General features: G+C 44.3%; 1 protein-coding gene across 1 annotated transcript in view; it reads right to left on the bottom strand.

The window, feature by feature from the left end:
- Positions 1 to 4,159: 4,159 nt before the first annotated feature.
- The window catches only part of LOC144680394 (uncharacterized), a 41,354-nt gene continuing 23,928 nt past the window's right edge, over positions 4,160 to 21,585 (bottom strand). Inside the window, exons 3-4 of the mRNA XM_078541364.1 lie at positions 10,781 to 10,955; positions 4,160 to 5,165 (exon numbers count right to left, since the gene is read on the bottom strand). Of these exons, the coding sequence (XP_078397490.1) occupies positions 4,994 to 5,165; positions 10,781 to 10,955 (347 nt within the window). The 3' untranslated portion in view covers positions 4,160 to 4,993. The remainder of the gene's footprint in view (positions 5,166 to 10,780; positions 10,956 to 21,585) is intronic.

The following is a 21,585-nucleotide window of genomic DNA, read 5'->3' as shown; positions in this document are numbered from 1 at the left end:
TGCGGAGAGGAATACAATTAACGTTTCGAGTCCATATGACTCTCCATCAGATAAAATTATTATATTTTCCTAACTAGGGGTAGGAGGTTCGGTGTCACTCCATCAAAGACACGTTTCTCATGGAAACCAAAAAAGATGTTTGAGAGAGCTGGGCCTCGAGTTGACCCCATAGCAACACCATCTATTTGGGCTTACATGATGTCATTAAATCTGAACTCAACTGCGCGAGTTGTCATGTTCATAAGTTCAATGAAAACTGATTCACGTCTTGGCAACACCTCTACCAGTCAGAGTCCACTTGCCAATCAATCAGCACTCTCTTCTCATACAGCATAAATTATTGTTTTCCCCTTATATTGCTATTCTTGAGAAGAGTCCTGATGAGTATAAAATGAAAAGCTTTGACATGTCCCTGTTTTCAGCAATAATCATGTTCCCTACTACCAATAATGCAATATTAGTAAGACTGCATTCCCAATTAGAAACAAGATTATACAAAGTTTTCCTCGAAGTGTAAATGTTGCGATTGAATTACCATAAAAATGAATTGCATGCTCAGTTCCTGAATAAACATTTATATAATTTAGAAAGTATATTGTCTCATATCACCTTCTATATCCAAACCCGGAAATACATCTCTGTACAGCCTTCAGTGGAGAATTATAATGTTGAGGAGAGATGCCCGAACCTCAATAATATCTGGGCTGTTATAATCGAGTTTAAACTTGTTAAAAAGGCTATCTGGAGGACAGCAATATTCTCTGGTAGTTCCTTCCCTTCAGGGAGAGTTCGATCAGCTCTAAATATCTGTGAGGCCTCATTCTCTTAACCCGAAGTGAGAGTGATCATCCGAGGAGTGTGTCTGATCCGGAATAGCCCAAAGAGGGGCTAGGATTATAATCCACTTCATCCTAAACCAGTTTTGACCCTGTTGGAGGCTACACTATAAACAAAATTGTCAAAATCCCAGCTCCCAACCGCTGGGATTCATCCTTGAATTGAATGGTTGCTTCCTGGGAAGGATCATCATGGAGCAGGATATCCGGCTGCCCCATGGATATGCTGCTGCCCCTGCCTGGAATTCCAGGATCAGGACGATTGGAATATATTGGGGCTGTGGCTGTGATTCCCTCACTAACTGGTGTGTCTGTCTGAGTGGGGTTTGGACGGATATCACTGTGTGATCTTGCTGCCATGTAAGTGGGGCCTCTTCCAAAGATCCTTAAAAAAATAACAAGACCTGATTTTAAATGTTCTGTTTTGGCAGCAGGAAAAGTGTCCTTTAGATGGAAAGCAGGTCTCACTCCAGCCAGGATCAGGCCCTGGAATGCTAGTCTCCCAGTTTCCTACAGGGAGAAGCAACTTTCACACAATGGAGGTGGAACTGACAGAAATCCCAATTGATGAGATTCTCCTGTCAGTTCAACCTCTTCCTGAAAATTGTGGAGGGAAGGAGTTTTGGACCATTCTTGGGTGTAAATTTGAACATGTGAGGAAAGGAGAATGAGATGCAGATTAACCAGGTCCCTCCCCAGAATCGTCCCTTACCTGCCCAGATTGGGAGAGTTTCCAAGCGAGATGAATTTCACAACACCCGACCGATGATTGATCCATGAATTGTTGTGTGTTGCTCTCTGTCTATCCTGGGAGTTTATCAGTGAAATCCCATTGAGAGAGTTTTAAACCCTGTTCAGAGTGGAGTTTGACAGGTTGAAGTGTCAGGCTGCACGGGGTGTGAGCTGTCACCTGGAGAATATGGAGCTCACTCTCCAAGTGTCACATCTCTCAAGAAATTACTCTCTGTCTTTTCATTCCTTCTCAGTCTTTCCTCTTACACCTTAATATTTTGACAGAATCATTTCACTGAAATGTGGAGAGTTTATCTAAGATTTTTATTTCATCTTCCATGGGATATGGGTGTTCACAGAATGACAGAATCACACAGTGCAGAAGAGGCTCTTCGGCCCATCGAGTCTGCACCGACACTTGAGAAACACCTGACTTACCTACCTAATCCCATTTACCAGCACTTGGCCCATAGCCTTGAATGTTATGATGGGCCAAATGCTCATCCAGGTACGTTTTAAAGGATATGAGGCAACCCGCCTCCACCACCCTCCCAGGCAGCGCATTCCAAACTGTCACCACCCTCTGGGTAAAAATGTTTTTCCTCACATCCCCCCCACTATTACCACAACACCACTATCTCCCCAGAAATAGTAAATGAGTGACCCAGATTTATTTCTGAGTAACAATCTAACATGAGACCAAATGTTGAAATGCATCACCCTCTTTATTTCACAGTGAGAATACATTCCCAGCAGTTTGAAAAACAAAAGACAAACAAAGGCAAGAAGACAATGGCTTATTTGTTCCATGAGAGAAGCCTGTGAATGGGTCACCTGTTAACAGGGGTAATATCTGAATAGATCATGTCCTCAATCACAGGTTCAGTCTGTTGATATTCCAAATGTGAGCTCCCAGTGTGGGTGAGGAGATGGGATTCTGATTTTTATTCCATATTCAGTCCTTGGATTCTAATTTTAGATTGGGGTTCTTTCTCAGTTTTAAGCTGCTTCAAACTAGAGTCGTAAAATCTTCCACTTCAGGTTCCTCACGATTCTAATGAAAACTTAATTTGCCAATTGTGTGCATGGGAGACGTGTGTGACCATGCTGCGGGGAAGCTTTTCAGTGGTGAACACTGTTGTCAGCTGACATATGAACAGGTATAGGCGGGTTATAAAAGAGTCTCCTGGACAAACAGGGAGGATCTTCATCATGACCACAACTTTCCTGCCCAAATCTATTGCTACTAACAGGAGAATTATTGAGAGCAGAAAGGTGGACTGCGTGTTTTCAAATTTAAACTTCACTTGTAAGTATTTCACATTACATTGGTTTCTCTTTATTCATGTCGGCACCGTCAATCAGCCAATCAACAATTAGAAATGGATCCACATGTCCTGACATTGTCCTTTAAGCCCCTCATTTTCTGTTCAAAAACTCCTTTTCCCCACCACCCTTACACCCACCTCTACCAGACTCAAGATGCCAGGCCCCTCCTATTTCACCCCTCCCTGCCCCAAGTCCACCCTCTGCCCTCCTTGGATCTTTCTGTTTTTGATTACTGTTTTGAAATTGCAATCTGTACATATTGTTCACTAGAAGCTTCCTTCCAGAATTATACCCACAGAGGGAGCCTGCAGGAAGAAGTGGAGAGTCTGAAGAAGCTGTTTTAATACAAGGAGCCATGTTGCTCATGCATTTTAATTCTAGTTGTCTCTGGCTGTTTCTATTACCGAGCACCTCACACACTTTTTAACTTCTGCATGTCCCCGACCCCTGACTCAACTCCATATACCCCTTCACCACTGAGTCACTCGTGCCAGTCCTGGGCCTCAATGCAAGCTGCCATTCTCATGCTCCCCTCCCTGAGCTCAGGTACAATGCCAAACCTGACCACTCCATAATTTCATTCGTAACAACTTCAATTCTCTCTGCTCTGAAACACATCCCATTTTCAATTAGATACTTTCACTTCACCTTTAAACATTCTGATCAGCATGACTGTGATAAACATAAATATAATCCATCGCTGTGTCAAGATAGAACATTCTGGAACTATTTCAGTCACTAGGACCATCTCAATCTCAGTCTGGTCATGATTCAAGTAAAGCAAGATTTTAGAAAAGGCAAATTACTGCAGTGAATAATCTCCGTTACCCAATGGAGGGCCCACTACCCATGTCCAACTGGGATTAGGCCTGTGTATGTGCAGTGCGGTGATGTTAGACTCATTTTACCTTTGCTGCCCACAGAGGTGGTTGGTCAGAAATGAACCTGAAACATGAGCAAATAACTTGGAATTGAAGGAGAAACCTAATTATAAACAATATGAAAAGCAACAGCAGCAGTCAGGGCTCCTCTGTCAGGGACAGTCAGATCTGCCAGGGCTGGATCCTCATGTCTGCTTAACGTGTGGGAAGAAGACCATGTGGTTTCTCCATATTTGGTTGGTTAAGTGAATGGGTAAGAAGGTGGCAGACGGAATCTCATTTGAGGACGTGTGAAGTCAGTCAAACATAGGAAAAATTTAAAGTGGAATATTTTGCATGGGTGAGTGACTGGAAAATGTTGGTATTCAGAAGGGCTTGGGTGTCTTTACTCATGAAGCATAGAAAGGTAATATGCAGTTACAACAAGCAATCAGGAAAACAAATGGTATCTTAGCCTTTATTACAAAGAGAGTAAAAAGAAAATAAATTTTACTTCAATTATATAGGTGACACCACAACTGTAGTTTTGGCCTCCTTACCTAAGGTTGGATGAACTTTCCTTAGAGGGACTGCAATGCCTGTTTATTAGACAGATTACACACTCGAGGGATAGTGTGGGAAGGTGGAATTGAGGGAGAAGATCAGCCATGATCTTACTGAATGGTGGAGCAGGATTGAAGAGCCTCTGTTTTATTTGACTTTGGGAAAGACAAGGAGGGACAGCCCCTGGTGAGAACCATGATCTGTCTGTCACAGGATAGTGTGGGAGACATTGAGCTGGACATCCGGAAAGAGCCGTCGTTTAGAATCACTGAACAAAACAACTAAAGGGACCAGTTTATGTAAATGGGGAAGAAAGGCTCACTGTTGATGCTAACGTGTTCGTATAATTTTGAATAAAGATTAAATGCAGCAGTGTGTGTGGGAGTCAGAGTTATCTGTCAGTAGAGGGCAATATTCTAAACAGGGTCTCAGTGTTGAATGTGTCATTGGTGGAATTGTTCATAACCCCAATACCAGCACATATATGTAATCTGTCTAATGAACAGTCATTGCGTTCCCTCTAAGGTAAATATATCCTTCCTTAGGAAAGGAGACCAGAACTTTGCACAGTACTCCAGCTTAAACCCAATGTGTAATTAGTGGAAGGTTCAATCAGTTTAAGAATAGAGTTAAGCACATCTCACTGTTCGATGTCCATAGAGGCAACAAAACCTACCCGAGAGAATTTACTATCTTTCTAAAAGCTATTTGCATGAGCCCATGTGTGTTAAAAAAAGCAATGATAAATCTTGGATCAAAGTGTTGATTGTCTTGTTCCAAGTCCTGCTGGAATTCTGTCACGAGTTTTTCATATTGTTGCCCATCAAGTTTCTGGTCAAAATCCCTGCAACAGAATTAAGAATATATAATTTTCATTTTTGTTCCTCCTGACAAAGCCCGTATGGAAGCCAAATGGATTGTCAGGACAATCAGCCCACTGAGGACCCTCCACCATTCAGTTCATCCACAGCTGTAGTGACATAATAGATAAGATAGCCCAATGGGCAGACAAGTGGCAGATTGGATTTAATACAGGGAAATGACATTCAATGGCATTACCATCACTGAATCCCCTACTATCAACTTCCTGTGGGTTACCGTTGACCAGAAACGGAACTGGACTAGCCATATAAATACTGTGTCTACAAGAGAAGGTCAGAGGTTGGAAATCCTGTGGTGAATAACTTACCTCCTGACTCCCCAAAGACTGTCCACAAACTACAAGAATGTGATGGAATACTCTCCGCTTGCCAGGATGAGTGCTGCTCCATCAACACTTGAGCAGTTTGACATTATCCAGGACAAAGCAGCGCACTTGATTGCCGTCCCATCCACAAACATTCACTCCCTCCACCACTGGTGCACAGTGGCAGCAGTGTGTATCATCTAAAAGATGCACTGCAGGAACTCACCAAGGCTCCCTAGACAGCATCATCCAAACCCACAATCACTACCATCTAGAAGGACAAGGGCAGCAGATGGAGTTTAGAAGGATGAGGGGGGATCTGATTGAAACTTACAGAATACTGAAATGCCTGGATAGAGTGGACGTGGGGAAGATGTTTCCATTAGTAGGAGAGACTAGGACCCGAGGGCACAGCCTCGGAGTAAAGGGAAGACCTTTTAGAACAGAGATGAGGAGAAACTTCTTTAGCCAGAGAGTGGTGAATCTATGGAATTCAATGCCACAGAAGGCTGTGGAGGCCAGGTCACTGAGTGTATTTAAGACCGAGATAGATAGGTTCTTGATTGGTAAGGGGAGATGGCGGGAGAATGGGTTTGAGAAACTTATCAACCATGATTGAATGGCGGAGCAGACTCGATGGGCCGAATGGCCTAATTTCTGCTCCTATGTCTTATGGTCTTATGGTCTTATGGTGTGGGAGAATTGGGTTTCGATTCATGGTCGCTGGCACCAGTATTGGGGAAAGTGGGAGCTGTGTTGCTGGGACAGTTTTTATCTGAATTGTGCTGCGACCAGTGTTCTGGCGAGTCATGTAACTAGGTTGGCAGCTAGGACTTTAAAATAATTCGTGGGGCCGAGGGATCTAGTACAGGAGGATGTGATGAGAGAAGACAAGGCGGGAGAGCAAGGAATCAATAGGGGAAACGATAGAGTGTGGCAGGAAGGGACAGAGTGTAGAAACTTATATGTGCGCCAGCAGATAAGGCTGGAGGTTGTGGAAATAGAAAAAGCATAGAACTAAAGGCTCTGTATTTAATTGCATGGAGCATTCACAATAAAATGAATGGATTGAGCGTCCAATCATAAATAAATATGTATGATCTGATAGCCATTGCAAACACATGGCTGCACGATGGCAATGCCTGGGACATGAATATTCGAGGGTATGTGACAAGTCAGAAGGACGGGAGCTGGGAAAAATTGGAGGGTTAACTCTGTTCCTTAAGTTTGGCATTAGTACTTTAGAGAGAGATGACTTTAGTTCTAAAAATCAAGATGAAGAATCAGTTTGGGAAGAGATGGAAGTCATTTATGGGACTGGTTTATTGGCCCCAAACAGTAACCACACTGTAGGAGCGGGTATCAGAATGGAATAACAGGGGCTTGTGACAAAGGTACAGTGATAATCATGGGTAATTTTAATCTACATATAAATTGGATGAATCAGGTTGGCAAGATGTGCTCAGAGAGAGTTTTTGGGACAGTATCTTAGAGCAGCACATTCTACAGCCATCCAGAGAGCAGACGATGCTACACCTGGTCATGGGCAGCAAGACAGGATTATTTAATGAACGTAACAGTAAAGGCACATCTAGGCAGCAGTGACCATAATATGATTGAATTTTGCTTTCAGTTTGTGGCAGAGAACTTGGGCCAGAACTTCCGTGAATTGACAACGACTATTTGATTGCCACTCTGCTCCTTTTTCCAACCTTACTCAGGAGCTGCACCTTCCTCTCCTGACCTTTCACCTCGGGCCAGGTGAGAAATGTGCACTGCAGCGTGTTCCCGAGGCCTTCAGTCGAGGGCAGCAGAATCATTCGAGAGGAGGCCAGACCCCTTTTTATGGCACCAGCTGCTATAAAGCAGGTAAGTTTAAAGTATAATGAGCTGGAGAGGCTGGGCCGCAAAATACATTCAAGGCTGAGATAGACAGATTTTTAATCAGTAAGGGAATCAAGGATTATGGGAAAAAGCAGGAAAGTGGAGTTGAGAATTATCAGGTCAGCCATGATCTCATTGAATAGCAGGGCATGCTTGATGGGCCAAATGGCCTACTTCTGCTCCTACGTCTTATGAACTTTTGGACCCAGCCATTTTGAGAAGCCAGAGAGAAGGTAAGTGTGCAAGGTAAGTGGGTAGGATCGGGGGATGCCTGGTGGCCAGTGAGGGTGGTGGGATTGTAGGGTGAGCCTGGGGCTGGCATGGGAATGGGAGGGTATCCGCGGAGGATGGGAGTTGGTCATGGGATCGGGAGGGTTCAACCAGTTGCTGGGTGAGTAGTCGGGGAGGGTAGGGAGTAGGTTGGGCATGTTGGGCCAATTGGAGTTTCGAAGAATTAGGTGACCTTATTGAAACATAAAAGATGTTGAGGGGGCTTGACAGAGTGGATGCTGAGAGGTTTTTTCCCTTTGTTGGAGAGACCTGAACCTGAGAGCAAAGTTTAAAAATAAGAACTCTCCTATTGAAAATGGAGATGAAGTGAACTTTTTTTCTCTCAGAGGGTCTTGAGTGAGTGGAACTCATTCAATAGTTTTAAGGTAGACGGAGTTAGATTATTGACCAGTAAGGGAGTGAAAGGTATAGGGGGTAGGCAGGAAAGTGAAATTGAGGCCGCAATCAGATCAGCCATGATCTTAGTGAATGGCAGAGAAGGCTCCAGGGGCTGATGGCCTACTCCTGCTCCTAATTTGTATGTTTGTATGATCTTGCTGTGCACAAATTGCCTGCAGAATTTCCAGCTCTCTACAAATCTACCACATACTGCCAACCCACATAAAGGATCCACATCCAGCTGATGTCTCAGAAACTCCTCCCACCCCAATTTCTGCTCTTTGAAGGGAAAACTTCCACTTTCTTTGATTGTTTAAAATATGAGGACAGAATTTGTGATCGGGAATTCCTGGAGTGAATTGTTGTTCACAGGGGTCACTGGTTGGGAATTCACAGGCCCCAAGTCTGAATTTCTGTCAATAATTTAAAGAGAGTGAAAACTAGGCCGTAATTTTACCAAACAGCAATCTCTGTGATCACAGCTGCTCACTGTAAAAGCTCAATGTGCAAGCTCTACAGATGACAAAATAGCATCACTGTTCATTGCAGCAGGAGGACAATGTCCACATTGGAGATTGTCCTGTGTAGTGACCCTCACTGATAGTGTGAATTGGTGAATGTTTAGTGAGGAAAGGACTGGGCCCAGCTTGATCCTCTCTGAGATCAGCAAATCACACCGACATTCATTATCCAGACACATATGAGGAAAATGTCCCATCCAAAGGGAATGGGAGGGAAGCCAATAACATTTGGAACCGTGCCAGTTATGACTAAGCACAGAAAGAGCAGATAAAGGGACATTTAAACTAATTAGAATAGAACATCAGACATCTCAATGAGATGATGAAATGAAATGGTTTTGGGTGAGGCACTGATTAACCATAGAACCATAGAAAAGTTACAGTGAAGAAACAGGCCATTCAGCCCATCATGTCTGCACCAGCCAAAAAAGAGGAAAACAAAACTAACCACTCATTTTAATCCCACTTTCCAGCAATAGGTCCGTAGCCTTGCAGGTTACAATGTTTCAGATGCAGGTCCAGGTACCATTTAAAAGAGTTGAGCTTTTCAGCCTCAACCACCAACTTAAGCAGTGAATTCCAAAGTTTTTCCACATGTTCCCTCTAATACTCCTACTAATCTCCTTAAATCTATGTCCTCTGCTAATTGACCCCTCAGCCAGGGGAATCAAGTCTTTCCTGTTTACCCATTCTCGGCCCCACATCACTTTGTACACCTCAATTAGGTCACTCCTTAGTCTCCTCTGTTCTAAGGAAAACTACCTGAGCCTATCCAATCTCCCCTCATAGCTGCAATTTTGAAGCCCTGGCAAAATTCTTGTAAATCTCCTCTGCACTCTCTCCTGAGCAATTATATCCTTCCTGTAATGTGGTGACTAGAACTGTGCACAGAATTCCAGCTGTGGCCTAATCAGCATTTGATAAAGTTCCATCATTATATCCTTGCTTTTATATTAAATAGCTCGCCTGATAAAGTTAACCATCTTGTCTACCGGTCCTGCCACATTCAAGGACCTGTAGACATGCAGTCCAAAGTCTCTCACTTCGTCAAACCCTCTCAATAATTTCCCGTTTATTGAATATTCCCTTGCTTTGTTTGCCCTCTCCAATTGCATTTCCTCACACTTTTCCGGATTGAATTCCATTTGCCATTTCTCCTCCCACTCAACAAAACCATTGATATCATTCTGGAGTCAACAGCTGTCCGCTTCACTATCATCTGCACAGCCAATTTCTGTGTCATTTACAAATTTCCCAATGATGCCTCCCACGTTAAAGTCTAATTCATTAATAAATACAATAAACAGCAAGGTCCCAACACTGAGCCTGATGGAAAACCACTGGAAACCCTTTGTTTCCTGTCACTGAGCCAATTTGGGATTCAACCAGCCACCTTCCCCTGTATCCAATGGGATCTCACTTTTCTGAACAGTCTGACATGTGGGACCTTGTCAAATGCCTCATTAAAATCCATGTAGACAACATCCACTGCACTACTCTCATCAATCCTCCTTGTTGCTTCCTCAAAAATTTAATTAAGCTAGCAAGACACAATATTCCCTAACAAAACCAGGCTGACTATCCATGATCGATGCGTCCCAGTTCATCCTGTCTCTCAGAGTTGTCTCCAATAATTTGTCCACTACTGAAGTCAGACTGACTGGCCTGTAATTTTCTGGGATATCCTTCACACCCTTTTTAAAAAATGGTACGACATTTGCAGGCCTCCAATCCTATTGAGGATCGGAGAGTGATCCTCAGAGCATCTGCGGTTTCTTCCCTGGCTTCATTCAAAAACCTGGATACAATCCATCCGGCCCTGGTGATTTATCCACCTTCAAGGATGCCAGTCCCTCCAATACTTCCTCTCTCACTATGCTTATTGTATCTATATAAAACAAGGATGTGAATTTGTTCTTCCAAAAATAAACAATGTGGTGGATGTGAGAGTGTCAGAAAAACAGGAGCCAACTCCACATGAACCTGACTAATGTGGACGGGGAGGTCTCGCTGTGTTCTCAGAAGAAGGAACTGCAGATTGTGAGATATGAATCACTCCATTATACAATAAATATTGACCAATGTTCCAATGTACTCGGATGAGCCCATTAATCATAGCCTGATTCTAGGTTAGGTGATGTTGACACAAGAGCTGAGTTAAAGCAATATCAAACTCAATGTATCAGTAACTAAATTCACCTGACATAGTACCAATCTGTGGGTTGAATCCCTAGTTGAACTGTTGGATCTGTTGGTTCTGGTGGATTGATGACTTCAGCAACTATCATAACAGATGTCAAGAGTGCCTGTCCCATTGTGCCATTTTCCATGTATCCAGAAACTACCCAAGGTGCAGAGATGGGAACAATTGTACCTGTAGACAAAGAAACACATTGTTACAGCATTGCTCATGGTGAATCAGGGTGACTTTGCTGAGATGTGGAAAACACTGATGTGGCTACATTGAATCATAGACACACAGAATGATACAGCTTCCAGGCAGGCTGCTCCTGTGTTGTTTGGTGGACATATCCCACTAATCACCCTGACCTCCTCTTTTCCTACAGACACACAAAAATGTTTCCCATTATCTCAAGAATTGTCTTTTGAATTTTAATATTGAACTTGGTTCACCACCAGTTCAGGCAGTGCTCTCCATATCACAGTGACTCATTGTTTAAATAAATGTTCCACCTGATCCTTTTGCCAATCATCTAAATTCTATGCACTCTGGGTATCAGCTGCTCTGCCACTGAAAACAGTTTCTCCTTATTTACTCTGTCAAAACCCTTCCTGGTTCTGAAAACCTCTCTCAAATCTCCTGGCAACTTTCTCTGCTCTAAGGAAATGACCTCCGACCTCTCCAGTCTCTCCATGTAACTGAGGCCCATTCACACTCCTATCATTCTAGTAAATCTCTTCTGCACCCTCTCCAAGGCCTTGATGTCCTTCCTAATGTAAAGAAACCAAAGATGTGCCTGGAGCAGGTGTGATTGACAGAATCTGAACAGCTACCGCCTGAAAACAAAAAGAGCAAAACAAGAGAGAGAAAAGGAAACCAGCAAAGAGAAAGGAAAGGAAATGGAGGCAGAGGTTCTGATGAGAGTCATTGGAACATGGCAGGAGACTGTGGACAGCAAGATCAGCATGGAAGCAAGATGGAGAATTAAAATGACAGGTGACCAGAGGCTTGAAGACTGAAGGGACGTGTTTTGCAAACCAATCGCCTGATCTCACTTTCATAAAAACATACAAATTAGGAGCAGGAGTAAGTCATTTGGCTCCTTGAGCCTGCTCCACCATTCAGTAAGATCATGGCTGAGCTGATTGTGGCCTCAACATTCTTGCCCACCCCCTGTACCCTTTGACTCCATTGTTGGTCACAAATTTATCTATTTCTGCCTTAAAAATATTCAGTGACCTGCCTCTACCCATCTCAGGGGAAGTGGGTTACACAGACGCACAACCTTCTGAGAGAAAACAAAATTCTCTTCATCTCTCTCTTAAATGGGAAACCCATTAATTTTAAACTGTCTCCCCCAGTTCTGGTCTTTCCAACAAGGGGAAATATCCTCTCAACATCCACCCTGTCCAGCCTCCTCTGGGTCTTATATGTTTCAATAAAATCACCTCCGTCTTCTAAACTTCAATGGATACAGGCCCAACCTTTCCATTATTTCCTCATAATATAACCCCCTCATCCCAGGAATCAGTTGTTTGAACCTTCTCTGAACTGCTTCTCACGCAATTATGTCATTTCTTAAAAAAGGAGATCAAAACTGTACACAGTACTCTAGATGTGGTCTCACCAATGCCCTGTAAAACTACATGAAAAGCATCACTACCTTTATATTCAACTCCATTACTCAAGGAGAGTCTGGGCAGGAGGAGTGGGCCTGGGCATGCTGGAGTTTGAAATTAAATGTGAGAGAAAAAATAAATCAAAATGTCACATCACTGGAAAGTATGAATTAATTGGCTGGTGAGTATTGTAGCTTGTTTCCCTATCTCCAAAGTTAAGGAGATAGTTTAAGGAGCAGGGAAATTAAAAACTACAAAACAAAATTAAGAAAGTCAATGAGGTTTAAATAAAACATTTGGTTACATTCCCTATGTTTCAATGGCATCAGTAGAAAAGAAGTGAGCTGCTGGTGAGTCTTTATTTTTTTTAAGTAGTAAGCTGTATTAGTAGTAGTAAGTTTTCTTATCTAATAGATAGAGGAATGGAAGGGCAGCTCTGACCTCTTGAATGCACATCCTGCGCTACGTAGGAACTCCAGGATGCTTGTGCAGGAATTGTCATCAGTTGTAACAGCTCGAGCTCTGAGTTTCAAAGCTTGAGCAGCAGCTGTTATCACTATGGAACATCTGTACATCAGTAAGTTTGAGAGCTTTGCGATAGCATGTTGTTAGATGTGGTCAACCCTCAGTTTAAGAGTGTGCGGGAAGGAAGAGAATGGGTGACCACCAGGCAGTCAAGGAGAAACAGGCAGGTTGTGCAGGAGCCCCCTTTGTGCACCCCACTCTCTAACTAGTATTCAGTTCTGAATACTGATGAAAATGATGGTTTATGTGGGGAGTTGAGTCAACCCAGAAAGAAAAAACAGTAAAAACTGGGAAATAAGAATACTGGTCTGAACTGGTCTTGTGTACCTTAAAATGGAACACCAGCAAAACTAGGAAATAAGAGTACTGGTCAAAACTGTTTTTACCTCCTAGGAAGTCATGAGCACCACCATTGGCCCAGCTGTAGAGGGACACATGAAGAAGACTGAAAAATTCAATAGTTTGGGGACAGATTGTTTTTTTTCTGTGACTGAAGAGGTGAATTTGGATGGTATATTGCCTCCATGGTGCCAGGGTCAAAGATGTCATGGATCAGCTGCTGAGCACCCTCCTGGGGAAGAGTGAACAGCCAGCAGTCTGGCCCAAAGCAGTACCAATGGCACAGGTAGAAAGAGGAATATAAAGCCCTCCCTCCTGCTCCATCTTTCCAGCTACGCGCTCATCTGCTCTGTCCTCTCATCAAATGTGGTACTGTGAGTCATCCGGAGATTGCTACTCTTGAGGTCCTGCTTGCTATCTTCCGACCTGGCTCCCTAAATCCTGACTGTTGGGTCATATTCCTATTTCTACCTCTTCTCTATTCTTCTATTCTCTTCCAGTATTCTTCATCTGTCCCTCTACAGCTGAGCCAATGATGGTTTTAATGAATTCCCAGAAGGTAAAAACAGTTTTTCCAGCATTCTTATTTCCTAGTTTTACTGGTGTTCCATTTTAAAGTATACAAGGTGGGTTCAGAGTAAGGGGGAGAGTAATAATGTCTAAACCAATGTTACTGTGCATGCATGTGAACACATGGAGTGTGGTTAATAAGATTGGTGAGTTACAGGTGGAGATAGCCTCATGGAAATGTGATGCTGTGGCCATAACGGAGACCTGGCTCAAAGAAGGGCAGAAGTGGGTATTAAATATTCCTGGATACAAGGTGTTCAGGAAAGATAGGGAAGGGGTAAGTGTAGCAGCATTGATTAAACAGAACATTGCAAAGCTGGATGGGATTGTGTCCCAGAGGGATCAAGGACAGAATCTATCTGGCTAAAGCTAAGGAAGAAAAAGTCTTGTCAGTACATTGTCTGATGCAGTCTAAGGCCACCAACGAGTGGGGAACATGTACATTTTGCAAGGAAATTATAGAGAGATGGCAGAAATACAGAGTATTTATAATATAGAACTTCATCTGAATATGGACTGGGATAAAAGGAATGGAAAGGACAGTGAGGGGCAAGAGTCCCTAGATTGTGTTCAGGAGAATTTTCTACAGCAGTATTTTTCTAGTCCAACGAGAAAGGAGGAACTGCTAGATCTGGTTCTTGGGAATGTGAAGGGTCCAGTTGATCAGAAGGGGAACATTTATGTAATCATTGGGTTTAGGTTGATTATGGAAAAGGACAAAGAACAATCCATAGTCAGAATAATTACAGGGGGAAGCCATTTCAGTGGGGTAAGAATGGATCTGGCCCAGATAAATTGGAGTCACAAGTTAGCAGGTGATTGAACAACAGGCTGCCTTTAGAGAAGAGAGCGTTCAGTCACCATCAAGGTATATTCCCACAGAAGGGGAAATTAGAGCAAACAAATCCAGAGCTCCTTGGATGACGAAATGGATAGAGATTAAGCTGAAAGAGAAAAAGTGTGCACATGACAGGTGTCAGGTTGGCAATGCAGCTGTGAACCAGGCTGAATATAGAAGGTTCAAATGAAGCAAATGAAAGAACCAAAGGGAGAGTATGAGGTGAGGCTGGCAGCTAACATCAAATGGAATCCAAAAGCCTTCTGTTGGCTTTCATCTTTTATTTCATAATTGCATTTTGTAAGGAGGCCTTATAGTGGATGTTTACTTACAAGGAAACAGAGTAGGTCTGAAATGAGCATTTGGGGATAAGTTTTGAAATTGATTTGTAGCTGCTGCATTTCAAAGCAGTCTCAAAGGTACAAGAACAGGAGATTTGTGAGTAAACAGGGGCAGGCATTTTAAATTTTATGGACCTGAAATAGAGGTAAAATAGGAACATGAAAGGTTTTGATATTTGGGAGCCTGAGTTTTCACAGAGATAATTAAAGGCAATGGAGAACTAAGATGAAAGGGGTGAAAAGGTATTTATTCAAATGAGTTTTCAGCTGTAGCAGTTGCTGTGGGGGACGTCCCACCGAAGGCCAATCCCAGTGTTTTGGAGTGTGCAGAAAAGCTCGGAAAACCTTTTAATTGATGAAAGAAACTCAGTTTCGGGCCAGGAGAATATGTGTCCTGAGAAACACTTGTTCTAACTCTCCCTTTGGAAGGGCCACATAAGCGTGGATTTGTTGGATCTGGGAAGTTGTGGATTGTACTTCTGTTTAAAGTGAAAAACAATTTCTCAGTTTGGGGAATATTTTCAGGATTTTATGGTTAAGAATCTGTAAAGGCTGTTGTGAAAAAATAGTTTAATTGTGTAACTTTGATAAAGCATTTTGGGTGTCATTTTGTACGATTTATTTTCGTGCTGTAGCTTTTATCTTGTGTGTTTAAGTTTCATCTTTTCTGTTTTTTCTTTTAACAAACATGTTCATTTTTCAATTTTTAAAAGTAATAACTAGAGTCCTGTACTTTTGTGTTCTGTAGCTTTCCCTCCTCGTTTCTACAATACAGGAAAAAAAAATACAATCAGCCAAGATGGGTTTCAATCTGAGAACTGGCTTGCTGAGCATTAACATCAGCTGCAGCTGAAACAAGACCTAAATTGACAAGCCTCCAGTACCGGATGGCCTACATCCGAGGGTCTTAAAAGAAGACGTGGCATAGATTAGAGATCCATTGATTATAACCTTGTAAAATTCCTTAGATTCTGAAAAGGATCTAGTGGACTGGAAAATAACTCAAAGTAACACCTTTATTCAAGAAAGGAGGAAGGCAGAAAGCAGGTAACTATGGGCCAGCTAGCCAAACATCAGTCATAGGGAAAGTGCTAGAAACCATTACTAACTAGGCTGCAGCAGGATTCTTGATCAGGCAGAGCCAACATGGCTTTGTGAAAGGGGAATCGTTTTTAACAAATCTGTCCGAATTTTATGACAAAGCAACGCTCAAGGCAGATGAAGGGGAACCTGTGCATGTGGTGCACTTGGATTTCCAAAAGGCATTTGATAAGGGACCACATCAAAGGTTACTACACAAGATAAGAGCACTTGGTTTAGTGGTTAAAATATTAGCATGGATAAAAGATTAGATGGCTGACAGGAAGCAGAGGGTGCGGATAAATGGTTCTTTCTCTAACTGGTAAGCTGAAACTAGTGGAATGCCAGAGGGTTCACTGCTGGGACCTCTACTGTTTACAATCTATATCAATGACTTGCATGATGGGAATGAAATTGAATCCAGTTCTTTCACTGTGGCTGGGTCAAAATCCTGGAACTCCCTCCTTAACAGCACTTTGGGTGTATCTACACCACAGGGTCTGCAGCAGTTCAAAAAGGCAGCTCATCATCACCTTCTCAAGGGCAATTATGGATGGGCTATAAATGCTGGCCTAGCCAGCGATGCCCACATCCCTTGAAATAATAAACAAAATATGTATGTTAGTTAAATTTGCCAAGGTCACTAAGGTATGTAGGAAAGTAAGTTGTCAAGAGGAGGTAGTAAGTCTGCAAAGGGATATACACAGATTAAGTGAGTGGGACAAATTTGGCAGATGGAGTGTAACATGGGTAAATGTGAGCTTGTTCACTTTGGCAGGAAGAATAGAAAAGCAGTATGGTATTTAAATGGACAGAGATTGCAGAACCCGATCGTACAGAGGAATCTTGGCGTTCTCAGACATGAATCACATAAGGTTAGTGTGCAGGTACAGCAAGTGATTAGGAAGGTAAATGGAATGTTGGTGTTTATTGCAAGAGGAATGGAATATAAAAGTCAGAAAGTTTTACTACAGCTGTACTGGGCCTTGGTGAGACCATATCACTGGGCAGTTTTGATATGTTTAAAAATAAGGCATAATTGTTTTAGAAGCAGTTCAGAGAAGATTCACTGAACTCAATTCTGGAATGAGGGAGTTGTCTTATGAAGAAAGGTTGAACAGGTTAGTCCTATACCCAGTGGAGTTTAGAAGAATGAGAGGTGATCTTATTGAAACATACAAGATCCTGAGGGACATGACAGGTGGATACCGGAGAATGTTTGCTGTTTTGGGGCAATTAAAGCAAAGGAACATAGTTTAATAATAAGAGGTCTCCCTTTGAAGACAGAGATGAGGAGAACATTTTTCTCCCAAAGGATCGTTGGTGTGTGGAATTCTCTTCCACAGAAAGTAGTGGAGGGTGGATCTTTGAACTGATTTAAGGCAGGGTTAGAAGATTCCTGTTAGGCAATGGAGTCAAGGGTTATGGGGAGGCAGACAGGAAAGTGGAGCTGAGACCACAGCAAGATCAGCCAAGATCTTATTGAATGGTGGAGCAGACTCAAAGTGCCAAATGGCCTGCTCCTGCTCCCATGCTCCTACGTTCATGTTGGATGTTCTGTTAGAACCTCCTTATTTTTTACTGCATTTCCCAACATTAATATCATCTGCAAATGTTGGCATTATGCCTTGCATACCCGATTCCAGATCATTAACATTTATCAAAAGTGTAATAGCCCCTGAACCCTGGAGAACACCACTGTAAACTTCCTTCCAGTCTGAAAAACAACTGTCCACCACTACTCTCTGTGTTCTGTCACTTAGCCAATTCTGTATCTATGCTGCCAATCCCTTTAATCCCATGGGCTTTAATTTTAATAACAGTCTATTATATATTAATTTGTCAAACATCTTTTGAAAGTGTATAGACATAATATCACCTGTACTCTCATCCAGCATTAACCATTAAATATCTCAATGAAGCTAGTCAAACATGATTTATCTGTAACAAGACAGAATTTCCTGCCACTGAGCCTCAGTCTGGACCCAGCATCCCAGCAGCATCCAGTAACCTGAGAGAGATGCAATGTATCAACTTCCACAAGGGTACATGTCGACTCCAGTAGTGGGATTCATGCCTGGCGTATGGAGCCTTTATTATACTAGGAACATTCAGCAACCACTGCTGGAGTAGGAACATGAGTTTGGAATCCCATCCCACCATGGGCAGGATTTTCTGTGCCCGCTGGAGTCGGCATGATCGGTGGCGTGAACGGATAATATGGCGCGATTGGTTTCATGACAGCAGTAAACCAGTTTGCGATTGCCCGCTCAGCCCGCTAACGGACATCATTGTAACTCATTAGGAAACTCATTGTAATACATCTGCATATCATTATCAGGCCAGCCCGCCAGAATCGGACCCCCCTCCCCCGGGTCATCCGTCCATGTCAGCAGGATAGTCCGCCAACGTGGTTCACAACAGCACATAAAAGGAGTGAGCTTGGTGGCCTGCACTTTGAGGGGAACTCGGAGGTGAGTACACAGTAACTTTGTGCAGCTCTCGCCAGGGTCACCTGTTGGACTTCAAGCTTCAGGAGAATCAGTGGGGGTCGGGGTTAAGGGCAGCCACGATGCTCACAGCTCCTTGCAATGTCAGCATCCCAGTTTAGACCCGTCTCCCCAATTGCTCAAGCTAATAGGGCAGCCATGCAGCGCACTATTCTCTGACCATCCAGGTGGTGGCCAGCACTCTCCGGGAAGTGTTATGGGGCCATTACACTTAACCAGGACAGGTTCTTAGTGCACCCATGCTAACCACATGTCTCTCACTTTCATCCTGCAGGCTGAGTACATCAGGATCATGGAGCCTGGTGAACTAGCTGTGTGCCTGATGGCCTACAGGATGTCATGACGACGGAGGAGAGAGCGACTGAGGATCCTGGCTGCATAGAGGCAGGAGCAGCAACCTCAGGAAGAAAGGGCAGCTGGTGCTCCAACAAACATCACCCACGAGCCCCAGCGAGCCATTGCAGGCCAGCGCCTAGCCACACCCAGGGTCTATAGACGCTGCCTGTCATTCCTGCAGATGACCAAGAACCAGTGTTGCCGAAGACTGCACATGTCTAGGGAACTGGTCGGTCCCATCTGCCGGCTCCTGCAGGATTTGGTGCCACGGGGACATGGAGGGTATCCACTGCCAGTGGCCATGAAATTGACAGTGTAGCTCAATTTCTACGCCAGTGGCTCTTTCAGGGCTCCACGGGTGACCTCTGTGGGGTATCACAAGCTTCCACCCACAAATGCATCCATGAGGTCACGAATGCCATCTTCACGAGGGCACACAACTCTGTGCATTTCACCAGGGACCAGGACAGCCAGGAAGCAAGAGCGATTGGATTCACCCAGATCTCGGGTTTCCCATAGGTGCAGGGTGCGATTGACTGCACCATGTGGTGCTCAGGTCTCCATTGCAACATAGTGGACTATATCAACCACACGTGGTTCCATTCGCTGAATGTGCAGCTAGTGTGCGACCACCAGAAACACATCCTGCAGGTGTGCGCACGGTTTCCAGGGAGTGTGCACAATGCCTACATCCTCACTCAGTCACAGATCCCTGGAGTTTTGCAGGGCCCACAGAGGCTGCAGGATTAGCTCCTTGGGGACAAGGGCTACCCGCAGAGGCCGGGGCTGATGACACCCGTGCGTCAGCCTCAGACTGCAGCAGAACAACGGTATAATGAGGCTCATGCTGCAACTCGTAACTTGCTGGAGCAGACCATCGGGATGCTAAAGATGAGGTTCCGCTGCCTGGGTCAGTCTGGTGGAGCCCTGCAATACAGTCCTCAGAGGGTGACACACATTGTTGTCATCAGCTACGCCCTTTACAACCTGATCCTGCAACGTGGAGAGGAGCTGGCTGAGGACGAAATGGAGGAGCTGCACGTCTCCTCTGATGAGGAGGACGCCGACAGGGATGAGGGTCAGGGGGTCCTCAGAGGCGACGATGATGGGCATGAAGCCCTCGCACTGACTAGATGAGGCAGGCATGCTCAGGAGGCCCTCATAGCTGCTAGATTTGTGGAGGATGATGACGACATTCAGTGAGGAGACACCATAGTTCCTCACATCGCATGTGTTAATGTTTGACTCCAGTCTTGCTTATGGTAGCGCAAATACCCTCTGTGATAATGCATGGAGACGGAGAGGAGGCCCTAATAGTTGCTTGATTGCAGGAGGATGATGATGACATGCAGCGAGGACACTCCATAGATCTTCACATAGCCTCTGACAATGTCTGTCTCCTGTCTGGCTGAGGGGCAGGTCGCCTGTGCTCTGTGATCAGGGTCATATCATAGAGACACAGCCATGAAACTTCAGAAGCATCTGGTCCTTTGTCCGCCTTCAGCATCTGAGCCCTTCAGGAGCACAGCGTCACTGGTCACAGATGCTGAAGAGACGGGGGTCAGCCCCTCCTTAAAGGTGCTGAGAGCACACTGAGAGAATGAGCGAGCTCTGTGGCACCTGCCCACTACATTCTGGCAGCAATGACAAGCACTGTCGAGGTGCAGACATCAGTAATATTTCCCGGGGTAGAATTTTCCGTTCGTCGTGCGGGTGCGCGCCCGATCTGAACGTGTGTAAAATGACACAGGATGACATCAGGCGAGCATCCCGACGTCATCGCTCCCTCACGCGGTATTTCAGTGGGCAGGCGCGTGCAGCAGTCGGCAGCTCGCCCGCCGACAATTAACAGGCTCATTAAGGACATTAAAGGTCCAATTGAATGAAATGTTTCACTGCCCGTCCGACCTTAAGGTTGGCGGGTGGGTGAAAAGGCCAAGCGGCCTTTGGATTTTTTGTGAATCCTCATCCATGGGCGGGATGAGGTTTCAATCAATCATCGAAAAAAATTTAAATGTTTCAACTAATTTCTAACACATCCCAGTCCAGAAGCTCGTCATCTGACTCGGACTCAGCACATTTCTGGCCTCCAGCAGTCCTCCGAGTGCCAGAAACCTCGGAGGTCACTGCCTCCACCTGCTGTGCGATGTGCTCACCAGATTGTGATCCCGGGGCTGCTCTAAGGCTCGTTCCCACCGAAGTGTGTCTCTGCGCTGGTGAAGGGTGAGGGTCAGCACTGTGATGGGACTTCAGGGAGGGTGCCTCCAGATTCCTGCACAGAGGTTTCTTCGGGGCTTGTTTGGAGGCGCTGGGCTGTGGACTCCATTGGCTTTTTGGCAGATGTGCTTGCGCAAGCAAGGGGAGATAATTAGTGCATGGCAGTGGCCTGTGAAAGAGAACATATCATTCACAGCATAGTTGTCTGTTGTGAAGGGTTCTCAAAATTCCCACATTTTTAAAATCATCAACAGGTATATGACTTTTGGACTTTTAAACTGCTGAGTTAAGTGTAAAACCCTGCAGACAGGAGGCTGGGCCCATGAAGGCCTGGGGCTGGACATGCCCAGGCGTGTTGAGTGCAGTGTGGATTGTTTTGCCTGAAACCAGACAACGAGAGGAGACAGAATACTCATTCTTCCCTTTAATACAATCAACCCAGAGAAA

This window comes from Cetorhinus maximus, chromosome 5 (genome assembly GCF_964194155.1).
Source record: "Cetorhinus maximus chromosome 5, sCetMax3.hap1.1, whole genome shotgun sequence".
In the NCBI taxonomy this organism is placed as follows: Eukaryota; Metazoa; Chordata; class Chondrichthyes; order Lamniformes; family Cetorhinidae; genus Cetorhinus; species Cetorhinus maximus.
This window is presented reverse-complemented; position numbering and strand designations above follow the sequence as displayed.